The 14,054-nt window shown below is 40.7% G+C and overlaps 1 protein-coding gene across 5 annotated transcripts in view; it reads right to left on the minus strand.

Moving 5' to 3' along the window:
* The window catches only part of LOC121373312 (vacuolar protein sorting-associated protein 13A-like), a 197,762-nt gene that overhangs the window by 33,194 nt on the left and 150,514 nt on the right, over positions 1-14,054 (minus strand). For all 5 annotated transcript variants that reach the window (XM_041499874.1, XM_041499873.1, XM_041499872.1 and 2 more), the window contains 6 exons: positions 9,842-9,946; positions 8,263-8,349; positions 7,440-7,502; positions 4,797-5,062; positions 3,633-3,759; positions 1,259-1,381 (listed from right to left, as the gene is read on the minus strand). In XM_041499874.1, the coding sequence (XP_041355808.1) occupies positions 1,259-1,381; positions 3,633-3,759; positions 4,797-5,062; positions 7,440-7,502; positions 8,263-8,349; positions 9,842-9,946 (771 nt within the window). The remainder of the gene's footprint in view (positions 1-1,258; positions 1,382-3,632; positions 3,760-4,796; positions 5,063-7,439; positions 7,503-8,262; positions 8,350-9,841; positions 9,947-14,054) is intronic.

Here is a 14,054-nt window from a genome sequence, read left to right on the forward strand (position 1 = left end):
ACATTTTATTTACGGTTATATGGCGTCAGACATATTATGGTTCAGGACCACACAGATTTTGAAAGGAAACCCGCTGTCGCCACTACATGGGCTACTCTTCCGATAGGCAGCAAGGGATCTTTTATTTGCGCTTCCCACAGGCAGGATAGCACAAACCATGGCCTTTGTTGAACCAGTTATGGATCACTGGTCGGTGCAAGTGGTTTACACCTACCCATTGAGCCTTGCGGAGCACTCACTCAGGGTTTGGAGTCGGTATCTGGATTAAAAATCCCATGCCTCGACTGGGATCCGAACCCAGTACCTACCAGCCTGTAGACCGATGGCCTGCCACGACGCCACCGAGGCCGGTAAAAGAGTACCCATTGGAGACGATTTATCTTACAAGTGGTTGCCAAATGTATCTAACAGGTGGAAGTGACTTAGATACTTTTGGAAACCACAAGTTGTAAGAAAAAGGAAATGTTTGATTTAACGACACACTCAACACATTTTATTTATGGTTATATGGCATCAGGCATATGGTTAAGGACCACACAGATATTGAGAGAGGAAACCCGCTGTCGCCACTTCATGGGCTACTCTTTTCGATTAGCAGCAAGGGATCTTTTATATGCACCATCCCACAGACATGATAGTACATACCACGGCCTTGTTACACCAGTTGTGGAGCACTGGCTGGAAAGAAAAATAGCCCAATGGGTCCACCGACGGGGATCGATCCTAGACCGACCGTGCATCAAGCGAGTGCTCTACCACTGGGCTACGTCCCACCCCACAAGTTGTAAGATAAATCATCTCCAATGGACACGAGTGTATTATTCTATTTCTTACACACCCTTAAAAATTCATTTTTAATATAGTTTAATGGGAAACTATTAAACAAAATGGCTCAACATTAGGTAGAAACTGTATAAGTTAATGACACCATAGACATAAATGAGGCACTAAAATGATGTCATCCATTTTTGGTTACTTGGAACACTTGGGTCATGACCTCGTAACAGCCAATCACAAGTCTCAAAAGTTATCTACATTATATGTTGAAGATGATATTGATCTATAACCGCTAATCCCTTACACGGTGTGTGAGAGAGATATTTTCATACATTCTGTACAGATTGTGAATTTAGCAGGAGTGAGTGTCACTGTGAATACCACAATTTGGGTTAGAAGTGTAAGATTATGAGATAAAACCAAAGCCTGTTGTGTGTTCTTGCTTGTCCAAGTTATACAAAATAAATATTGTCATCTGTACCTGCTGTGCCATGGTGATGAGAGCGAGGTCCTGAGATACCAGCATAACTCGCTGCATCCCATCGAGGAAGGAGACCCAGTAGGCTTTCGTGTCCGTGTCAACGAAGAAATCTCCCAGTCCATCCTGAAATTACAATATAACAAGTCAATGACGAAATCTCCCAGTCCATCCTGAAATCACAATGTAACAAGTCAATGAAGAAATCTCCCAGCCCATCCTGAAATCACAATAAAACAAGTCAAAGAAATTTCTCAGCCCATCCTGAAATCACAATATAACAAGTCAAAGAAATCTCTCAGCCCATCCTGAAATCACAATATAACAAGTCAATGACGAAATCTCCCAGTCCATCCTGAAATTACAATATAACAAGTCAATGACGAAATCTCCCAGCTCATCCTGAAATCACAATAAAACAAGTCAAAGAAATCTCCCAGCCCATCCTGAAATCACAATATAACAAGTCAAAGAAATCTCCCAGCCCATCCTGAAATCACAATATAACAAGTCAAAGAAATCTCCCAGCCCATCCTGAAATCACAATAAAACAAGTCAATGACGAAATCTCCCAGCCCATCCTGAAATCACAATATAACAAGTCAAAGAAATCTCTCAGCCCATCCTGAAATCACAATATAACAAGTCAAAGAAATCTCCCAGCCCATCCTGAAATCACAATAAAACAAGTCATAGAAATCTCCCAGCCCATCCTGAAATCACAATAAAACAAGTCAATGACGAAATCTCCCAGCCCATCCTGAAATCACAATAAAACAAGTCAATGACGAAATCTCCCAGCCCATCCTGAAATCACAATATAACAAGTCAAAGAAATCTCTCAGCCCATCCTGAAATCACAATAAAACAAGTCAAAGAAATCTCTCAGCCCATCCTGAAATCACAATAAAACAAGTCAAAGAAATCTCCCAGCCCATCCTGAAATCACAATAAAACAAGTCAAAGAAATCTCCCAGCCCATCCTGAAATCACAATATAAGAAGTCAATGACGAAATCTCCCAGCCCATCCTGAAATCACAATATAACAAGTCAAAGAAATCTCTCAGCCCATCCTGAAATCACAATAAAACAAGTCAAAGAAATCTCCCAGCCCATCCTAAAATCACAATATAACAAGTCAAAGAAATCTCTCAGCCCATCCTGAAATCACAATAAAACAAGTCAAAGAAATCTCCCAGCCCATCCTGAAATCACAATAAAACAAGTCAAAGAAATCTCCCAGCCCATCCTGAAATCACAATATAACAAGTCAACAAAGAAATCTCTCAGCCCATCCTGAAATCACAATAAAACAAGTCAAAGAAATCTCTCAGCCCATCTTGAAATCACAATATAACAAGTCAAAGAAATCTCCCAGCCCATCTTGAAATCACAATATAACAAGTCAACAAAGAAATCTCCCAGATCATCCAGAAATCACAATAAAACAAGTCTACCTCTATTAACCCTGAACAATGGAAAAACACTTTTTCTACCATTCTTTTTTGTTTATTTTGTGTCAAGTCTTCAACTAAATGTTACATTAAAAGAAAAAAAGCATTGGTTAATTTTCAGAAGTATTTTTTGTCCATGACTTTGTATTATTTAATATTATGTTTAAATGATACAGACGTAACAACGGCTGCCTTATTGGAGTTTGCTAACAAATTTGCTGCTGTCACTTGTTTGGCTGGCAGGTATTAATATGCCGGTTACGTGAGGACACATCGACCAGCGTATGCCACTTTTGTCCAAACAAATATGCAGATCTCGTGAGATCAAACTGGACCAATGGTAATAAAGATAACATACATGGATAACATAACTGCAGCTATATTAGAATAGCTGAAATCTGGATTGCAGGGTTGGTATGAAACCCAGACTGCTGGGGTGAAACATAGCAAAACTTTTGACAAAACCCAGAATAAAACTGGGCACTGCAAAAATCCTGATTTCTAGATACATCCAGAGGATTCTCTTCTCTAAGTACTTGTGGGTCAAACTCAACCCGGACCCGAGTACCCGACACTTACACTAGATGACGATGAGACTAAGGAATAAAGTAAACTAGCATTATGCATCTTAATTCCAGTGCTGAACATGGATGCCAAATCATGCCAATGTATTTCACTCGACACATCCAACTTTTGTTTTCCCTCCATGTCTCATAGCCTATAATGGAACCAGTGGCAAGCATATGGCAAAATTATGTTAAAAAATAGAATTAAATGAGAGTGCTTTTCCTTGCCTGGGTACTCGAGTCCAATGAATGGACTCGAGTCTTGCTAGACCCTGGTAATGTGGTTAAGATAGCTTAGAAAATCTGGGACCTGGTTACACACACCTCTGTCTAGGACAGTGGGTTAAAACACATACCTGTGATAAATCATTGGTGAATTCCTTGTCACCACACTTCCAGACGAGTTCCCGTTTTCCCAGTGCGTCTTCCCACGTGTACAGAACGGTTTCCATGGGATTCAGGGTGTGCACCGTCTTCAGACCCCTGTCAGGTAAAAACAATCAGTCAGTCATTCATGTATACTTATTTTTGTGCTTATATCCAAGGAAGGAAATGTTTTATTTAAAGATGCACTTAACACATTTTATTTACAGTTATATGGTGTCGGATATATGGTTAAGGACCACACACATTTTGAAAGAGGAAACCCACTGTCGCCACTTCATGGGCTACTCTTTTCGATTAGCAGCAAGAGATCTTTTATATGCACCATCCCAAAGACAGGATAGTTGTGGTGCACTGGCTGGAATGAGAAATAGCCCAATGGGCCCACCGACGGGGATCGATCCTAGACCAACTATGCATCAAGCGAACGTTTTATCACTGGCCTATGTCCCGCCCCAGGCCTATATCCAATTATGTTTCAAGCACACTGTCCTGGACACACACCTCAGCTATCTGGGCTGTCTGTCCAGGACACTGGTTTAGTTGTTAGTGAAAGAGAAGAGGGTGTAGTGGTCTTACACCTACCCATTGAGTTAGGTGAGAACCAGTACCTGGCTGTGAACCCAGTACCTGCCAGCCTTTAGTCTGATGGTTTAACCACACCACTGAGGCCGGTAAAACAATCTATGAGTGGGTTTTTTTATAGACATGGAAATCTCAAGCCAAAAGATAACAAAGCTTGTAATCTGACAAAACTTGTATCTTGAATGTGGGGACTTTTTCAAATGACATGAGATCAGTTACTCAGTCTGAACATGTTATTTGTACTCCACAATATAAAATCATGCAACTCAGTCTCAACATGTCAGTTGTAATCCAATCTAAAAATTGTGACTAGGTCTGAACATGTCATTTGTACTCAACAATGTAAACATGTGACTCAGTTTGAACATGTCATTTGAACTCTACAAGCTAAACATGACTCAATCTGAATCTGTTATTTGTACTCTCACAATCTACAGATCAGTGGATCAGTCTTAAACTAAATTAAATAGGTTGTTTATGTTAATAAAATATACTAAATAAATATTCCGTCTTCAGTATGCTGAAAAACTATTAATAAATATTTCCCTCACTTCTGGTTGAAGGTGATCGACCCAGACGCCACGTGATTGACAATCTGAATGGCTGCCAGTCCCAATGCATACTCGGTGAAGGTCGTCACCATGGCAGACTCTGTGACAACACACTCCACGTTGAGGCCGCCGTACTCGTTGTCAAGGCGCAGGCACGTCGTGTGGGCCTTGTTTATCTGGAACGGGGTCGTCGCCAACGGCGTGTCCTTGAACTTGGCTTTCATTGTCAAGTCCTTCCCAGTCTGCTCAGGCCAAAATGGCAAACACTGAAATAGAAAGCATTTTGAATATTGCTACTGGCCTCGGTGGTGGTGTTGTTAAGCATTCGGACATAAGGCTGGTAGGTACTGGGTTCACAACCCGGTACCGGCTCCCACCCAGAGTGAGTTTTAACGACACAATAGGTAGGTAGGTAGATGTAAGACCACTACACACTCTTTTCTGTATATCACTATGCTCTTCATTTCCATGGTTACTCAAAAAAATTTTTTTTTTTAATTAACAAAAATGAACACCCAGAGCAAGTTTTAACAACACAATAGGTAGGTGTAAGACCACTACTCCCTCTTCTGTCTCACTAAGCTCTAATATCTAACTTATTGTCCAGGACAGACAGCCCAGATAGCTGAGGTGTTTGTCCAGGACAGCATGCTTGAAGCTTAATTGGATATAAGTACGAAACTAAGTTGAAATAAAATGAAAATGAGTACTGCTAAAGCAATATGTCTCTCCTATACCAGGCCCAACACATTTTTGTTTTTAATCTTTTATGTTCAAGGGCTATAACTTTTGTCAAAAATGGGTAAATGGCCATAAAAGTCAAAATAAAGGTTTATACAAAATTTCAATTCAATATATTGAGGTCCAGTCCAGAAAACTATATGCGGGTCAAATAGACAGACGGACAGATGGGCGGACGGAAGAACAGACAGATAAGACAGAGGAGTGGAGAGAGGAGAGGAGAGGGGAGGGGAGGGGAGGGGAGCACTGGAGCACTGGCTTTGTTACAGCTGCGGAGCTTTGTTACAGCTGTGGAGCTTTGTTACAGCTGTGGAGCACTGGCTTTGTTACAGCTGTGGAGCACCGGCTTTGTTACAGCTGTGGAGTGCCGGCTTTGTTACAGCTGTGGAGCACCGGCTTTGTTACAGCTGTGGAGCACCGGCTTTGTTACAGCTGTGGAGCACCGGCTTTGTTACAGCTGTGGAGCACCGGCTTTGTTACAGCTGTGGAGCACCGGCTCTGTTACAGCTGTGGAGCACCGGCTTTGTTACAGCTGTGGAACACAGCTGTGGAACACTGGCTTTGTTACAGCTGTGGAGCACTGGCTTTGTTACAGCTGTGGAACACTGGCTTTGTTACAGCTGTGGAGCACTGGCTTTGTTACAGCTGTGGAGCACCGGCTCTGTTACAGCTGTGGAGCACCGGCTCTGTTACAGCTGTGGAGCACCGGCTCTGTTACAGCTGTGGAGCACCGGCTCTGTTACAGCTGTGGAGCACCGGCTCTGTTACAGCTGTGGAACACTGGCTCTGTTACAGCTGTGGAGCACTGGCTTTGTTACAGCTGTGGAACACTGGCTTTGTTACAGCTGTGGAGCACTGGCTTTGTTACAGCTGTGGAGCACTGGCTTTGTTACAGCTGTGGAGCACTGGAGCACTGGAGCACTGGCTTTGTTACAGCTGTGGAGCACCGGCTTTGTTACAGCTGTGGAGCACCGGCTCTGTTACAGCTCTGGAGCACCGGCTCTGTTACAGCTCTGGACCACTGGCTCTGTTACAGCTGTGGAGCACCGGCTCTGTTACAGCTGTGGAGCACCGGCTCTGTTACAGCTGTGGAGAACCGGCTCTGTTACAGCTGTGGAGCACCGGCTCTGTTACAGCTGTGGAGCACCGGCTCTGTTACAGCTGTGGAGCACCGGCTCTGTTACAGCTGTGGAGCACCGGCTCTGTTACAGCTGTGGAGCACCGGCTCTGTTACAGCTGTGGAGCACCGGCTCTGTTACAGCTGTGGAGCACCGGCTCTGTTACAGCTGTGGAGCACTGGCTCTGTTACAGCTGTGGAACACTGGCTCTGTTACAGCTGTGGAACACCGGCTCTGTTACAGCTGTGGAGCGCCGGCTCTGTTACAGCTGTGGAGCGCCGGCTCTGTTACAGCTGTGGAGCGCCGGCTCTGTTACAGCTGTGGAGCGCCGGCTCTGTTACAGCTGTGGAGCACCGGCTCTGTTACAGCTGTGGAGCACCGGCTCTGTTACAGCTGTGGAGCACCGGCTTTGTTACATCTGTGGAGCACTGGAGCACTGGCTTTGTTACAGCTGTGGAGCACCGGCTTTGTTACAGCTGTGGAGCACTGGCTCTGTTACAGCTGTGGAGCACCGGCTCTGTTACAGCTGTGGAGCACCGGCTCTGTTACAGCTGTGGAGCACTGGCTTTGTTACAGCTGTGGAACACTGGCTTTGTTACAGCTGTGGAGCACCGGCTTTGTTACAGCTGTGGAGCACTGGCTTTGTTACAGCTGTGGAACACCGGCTTTGTTACAGCTGTGGAACACCGGCTTTGTTACAGCTGTGGAGCACCGGCTTGAACAAGATAGGTCAATGGGCCAGATGAAGAGAATGACCTACTTAAAGAGTATTTTTAACATTTACCTTCCCTGGTACCACCTCAATCCAGTCATCAGTCTCTGCCACCTCAGAACACAAGATAGAAGTCTGAAAAGTAATTTTTATTCATTAGTTATAGACCTGCAGATCAGTTAAAGTTAAAAGTTTGTTTCGTTTAACAACATTAGAGCACATTGATTTATTAATCATAGACTACTAGATGTCACACATTTGGTTTTTCTGACATTTTTCTATAAGTAGCAAGGGATCTTTTATATGCACCATCCCACAGATAGGATAGCACAACACGGCCTTTGCTATACCAGTCGTGGTGCACTGAGCTTTATCGAAGGATAACGTTCGGTTTTTAAGTTATGTTGTCCTATCACTATAGAAAGAAAGAAAGAAATGCTTTATTTAACAACGCACTCAACACATTTTATTTACGGTTATATGGCGTCAGACATATGGTTAAGGATCACACAGATTTTGAGAGGAAACCCATTGTCGCCACTTCATGGGTTACTCTTTCCGATTAGCAGCAAGGGATCTTTTATTTGCACTTACCACAGCCAGGATAGCACAAACCATGGCCTTTGTTGAACCAGTTATGGATCACTGGTCGGTGCAAGTGGTTTACACCTACCAATTGAGTCTTGCGGAGCACTCACTCAGGGTTTGGAGTCGGTATCTGGATTAAAAATCCCATGCCTCAACTGGGATCCGAACCCAGTACCTACCAATTACTATAGATTAAATCATATAACGGCTCGAAATTTATAATTATATATTAGTAATCAGTCATAAAAAAAGACAAATAAACGAGACTCAAGACTCAGTCTGAACGTATCATTGTGGTTTATCTTACCTCTGCGGTGTTGAGCAGCATGTAGAAAGGTGTGAACGTTATCACCTTGGTCAACCCAGTCTGGGTTAGGTTATTTGTGACACCAACCTGCGAAAGAAAATGTTTGTAGTATTAGAACCATTCACATTATAGCTTGGCAGCGAAAAATGCACAAGTTGATTAAAACTGTAATTGTGTTTGTGTTCAGCATTAAGAAGAAGAAGTTTGTTTTGTTTAACGACACCACTAGAGCACACTGATTTATTCATCATCAGCTATTGGATGTCAAACATTTGGTAATATGACATGTAGTTTCAGAAAGAAAACCAGCTACATTTTTCCATTAGTAGCAAGGGATCTTTTATATGCACCATCCCATAGACAGGATAGCACATACCACAACCTTTGATGTACCAGTCATGGTGCACTGGCTAGAGCAAGAAATAGCCCAATAGGCCCACCGATGGGGATCGATCCCAGACAGACCGCACATCAAGCGAGCGCTTTACCACAGGGCTACATTCCAGCCCCTTGCACTAACAAGGTCATGTACTCAACAGAATTAATTAAGATTAGTAGATATTTTCAGCATGCTTCTTTAAAAAATATAGCTTCTTGCATTGTAAGTTTGTTGTAGATATTTTCAGTGTGCTTCTTTAAAAAATATAGCTTCTTGCATTGTAAGTTTGTTTATTTTGTTTAAACACCACCACTAGAGCACACTTATTTATTTGTCATCGGCTATTGGATGTCAAACATTTGGCAATCTGACATCTAGTTTCCATTAGCAGCAAGGGATCTTTTAGATGCACCATCCCACAGACAGGATAGCACATACCACAACCTTTGATGTACCAGTCGTGGTGTACTGGCTGGAACGAGAAATGGCCCAATGGGCCCCGATGTGAGTCAATCCTAGACTGACCGTGCATCATGTGAGCGCTTTACCGCTGGGCTATGTCCCACCCATCTTCTTCCATTGTGAGGCGTTGAAATTGATGCACAGTCGGTTTGGGATCGATCCTCGTCGGTGGGCCCATTGGGCGTTTTAGTGCTAACAGTTTTTCATTAGCAGCAAAAGATCTTGTATACATGCACTTTCCTACAGACAGGACAGTACATACCATAGCCTTTTATATACCAGTCATAGAACACTGGTTCGGACTTGGTGGAAGAGGGGGAGCAATATTGGTCCACCCATGGGATTTGACCCTTAGACCTAAACAACTCAGATGGGCAATTTACTAACTAAGCTTGATCACTCCCCTGATAAAGAACAAGGAAGGGGAAAAAAAAAAATATTTAAAGGAAGAAAATAAAAGAAGAAAGAAAGAAAGATATGTTTTATTTAACGACGCACTCAACACAATTTAGTTACAGTTATATGGCGTCAGACATATGGTTAAGGACCACACAGATACTGAATGAGGAAACCCGCTGTCGCCACTACATGGCCTACTCCGCGAACACTTTACCACTTGGCTACATCCTGCCCCTATGGGCAATTTACTAACTAAGCTTGATCACAACCCTGATAAAGAACAAGAAAGGGAAAAAAAAAATTATTTAAAGGAAGAAAATAAAAGAAGAATGTACTTACTTCAAACACTCTCTTAGCACTTTTGCACTGAACGGTTCCAGAACAGTTAACAGTATCAAGAGAGAACTTGTCTGACCAATCAGCACTTCCGATCTTTAACTGTGCCTAAAATATATATCAAATACATTCATTGACCAATCAAAATCATCGATCATCATCAGCTGCACCTAAAAATATCTTTGAACACATTGGTCAATAAATAAAAATTGGCAATATTCAACTCAAAATATATACATGTACATATTATTATCTTAAGAAAATTATATTAAAGTTAATACATTAAAATGTATATGAAAACATTGCCACTTAGAAATTAAACTTGCCATCACATGGGCTGCTTATTAACTACAGTGACACCATTCAAAACCAGACTCCCTGTAAAATGGAAGTCCCATAAAAGCGGACATTACAGAACATAACATCTCTAAACCAGGTACCTCTTCAAACTGGCATTTAGACTTGGTCCCAATGGTGTCTGGTTTAAAGGGGTTTAACCGAGTATTTAAACACATTCATGGAATAAGTGAATGAAACATATCTGTAGTTTTAATTTATTAAAAAAAGAAAAGAAAAATACTGTAACAAAATTGTGATCTATTTAATGGGGATCATGCTAATTTAGTTTGACAAAAAATGTCAGTAACAAACCAGACAATAAACATTTATTGTACAGCTATTACCAAATATATTTTTGTCAATATTATTACATTAATAACATAGGATTCCACACCAATAAACATTTGTATTTGTATGAAATATAAATCATGATATGATAATAAAATTGCATATTATGTGCTATTATATATCACTATGCTCATAATTTCCATGGTTACAAAAAAACTACTAATAAAAAAAAAACATTAACCAAAGTGAACATAGCACCAAGAATACAAATGAATATACAGTGGTGGTAATCATGTAGATATCAATCATATGTCCTTGATATATAACATGCTAAGTGACCTTGCAAAACCACCTCCCATTCTCAATAATATAAACAGAGCTGGGCCGTATACCATATTTACTGTTTGGTATCGGTATCATGTCAATACCGATTTACTGTATCGAGCAAATTTCAAAATACGGCACTAACAATATATCTGATGAACGCAAAATAGCTGAAAAGAAGAGAGAGATGAGGGCCTTGTGTATGGAAGTTAATTTTATTTAGATGAAATTAGCAGTTGAGACTTAACTCAGACATGCATTTAAAGTCGAAAATACTGCTCGATATCAGTATTTGTATTGTATCAATACACAAATACAGTACCGATATCGAGATAAGAGTTAAGAGTTTGTTTTGTTTAACGATTGATTGATTAATTAATCATCGGCTACTGGATGTCAAGGATACCGAGGTAAATCACCCCCAAAAATACTGATACCGATACCGAACCTGAAATTTCAAAACCGCCCAGCTCGAAATATAAATCATGCACATCACAAAATGCTCCAAAAACTATTATCTTGACAACTCTTAACAAAGCCAAACAGTAAATAAAATGGGGGTTTTTATGGGTGGCATTATATACTACTCAAACTTAGCTGAGGATTACATACAGTAGAATCTCGTTGGGTCGAACTCGGAAGGATCGATTACACTGCAACGCTCGAACCCAAAACGAAGTCCCGAGTTCACTTACACGATGTTGATCGAATGGTTCGGTTGAACTACCCAGTGGGTCGAACACTTTCTCGATCACTGGTGGGGTTCGAGCCAATTGGATTCAACGGTACGGTATATGTTTGACCATGGAAATAGTTAGACCTTAGTCCAGGCTTTGCCTACATTTGAATGATAATCATTCCAGTTTGTATTGTTTAACGACACCACTAGAGTACACCAATTTATTAATCATAGGCTATTGGATGTCAAGCATTTGATAATCCTGATATATATGGCTTTAGGGGAAACCCACTACATTATTTCACTAGCAACTAGGGATCTTGTACATGTTACGAAGGAAGGAAATGGTTTATTTCACAACGCACTCAACACATTTTATTTAACGTTATATGGTGTCAGACATATGGTTAAAGGAAGGGACAGTTAAGGCATTTGGCCTGGTATGCATATTCAACGATATATAATGCACATTATTGCTTAATATCAATTAGTATAATCGTATAGTTAATTAATAAAACGGTTAAATCTTACAGCTATTATATATAACGGGCGCAGCCATTTTGTACCATCTCAGTGAGTACGCCCTCTGGCTAGCTGGTGGTTACGTAATACTTAACACGTAACGTCAGGAATGAGCCTTAGAACTAGAGAAACACAATCTACCTGGTTTTTGCGGGATGATAAATAGTCATACATTGCAGTGTTCTGTAATAACCCAGTAAGCCAGCAGTAAGTATATCCAGCACTATATATATTATTTTTCAATACAAAATAAAATATCATTGTCACAACAAGTCGAAATAATTAACAATGTTTTGTCCATGCATTAACCTACGGACTGAAATGATACACAGAGTGTTTTCTTAGTTAATTGGTCTATGCTGTTAGTTGCTTCTACCTGTGATTCTTGATTGGCAGGTGTGTATTTGATTGGTAACCAGACGAGCCAATTAATTGACGCTGTCTAGACACAAAAATACATACCGGTGTTGTGGAATATTACCTGTCGCCCCTAAAATTGTAATGGACATGGTTTATTACTGTAAATAGTTCTGTAAAACTATTGATTAAGTAGACGTTTCCATCTAAAACCACAGAACTGGCCAATTACGTAGTCCCAAAGAAAAGAAAATTATCACTTGGGTATCGTGGGTTGTCGTTTTTGCTCCAATGTAGCATATCAATAGGCCTAATAGTGTACATTTTTCCTTTGGATTATTTAACAGAGAAAAATACTATAACCCCATTTTGTTCCGTTAATGCAACTAGAAATATATTAAGTTTAATAGTTTATTATATTATTATGTCATTTATGCTGTTTTACAAGTCAGGTTGATCAAAGAAAAGTGCCTTGTCGAAAATTACTGCTTTTGTTTAAACTGTACATACAGGAGATGGTCAGGAGCTGATGTCACTTCACCCCAAGCTATTCCACCGGACGTCACAAAAACGAAACAAAATGGCTGCCCTCAGTTAGCAGGAATAATCATGTTTTTTTATTAACTCTAAAATTACGCGTTTTTCATTTGCTAAAGTGTCAGTATGTGTTGGTGGTCCGGGTATGCATCTTTCCAACACATAAGGCTCTTGTCTGAGTTGACCCTACCTTTATGGACCACACAGATATTGAGGGAGGAAACCCACTGTCACCACTTCATGGGCTACTCTTTTCGATTAGCAGCAAGGGATCTTTTATATGCACCATCCCATAGACAGGATAGCACATACCACGGCCTTTGATGTACCAGTCGTGGTGCACTGGCTGGAGTGAGAAATAACCCTATTAGGAATCGATCCCAAACTGACCGCGCATCAAGCGAACGCTTTACCAAGGGATTTCAATCCTGTGACTCAAGCACCTAAGGTGCTGGATTCACCGAGAGCCAGATGCCATCCTGATGTGGAAACAGTGAAATATATGATATGCCCATTACAGGCTTCTAAAAAATTGCGAGAATGGTCATTTCGTTCATGCATTGCTCACACAAATCTAATTTTGCATAACCTATTTCTTGTTCGTGCAAAATATTTTGAGCACCATTGACATGGATATATAACGGGTTATGCAAAAATGAAATAGCTTACCTGGATTTATTTCTGCATAACCAATAAATGGGTCACGCAGATTTTAAATTCTAACAGGCCTGCCATTATGTATCTGTTATACAAAATTATTAATGTAGTAGTACTGGCTAAGCCACATTAAAAAATATATAAAAATAAACAATACTCAACAAGTAAACAAGAACACGAGAAAAGAAAAAAGAAAAAGGCAACATCAAAGATAAACATGAAAAAAATGCATGCAAAAACCCCCAATTCCCCCTCCCCCCACCCCCCACAGCATGGCAACTAAAAATAGAACATGACAAATACAGAAGTTTGGTGTTTTTTGTTTTCAAGAAGATACAATCTGAACGGTAAGATAGTTAACACATTAAAAACTTGTATCTCTATACAAGGTAAAAGCCAAAAGATGTTTGGACAAAATCATGATGGTTGTGAATTTGTTTTAATTTACCAACTGCAAATAATCACCCTCCTATAGACCCATGAACTTACTCCACCCTAAAAAAAAAAAAAAAA

Source organism: Gigantopelta aegis, chromosome 5 (genome assembly GCF_016097555.1).
Source record: "Gigantopelta aegis isolate Gae_Host chromosome 5, Gae_host_genome, whole genome shotgun sequence".
Lineage (NCBI taxonomy): Eukaryota > Metazoa > Mollusca > Gastropoda > Neomphalida > Peltospiridae > Gigantopelta > Gigantopelta aegis.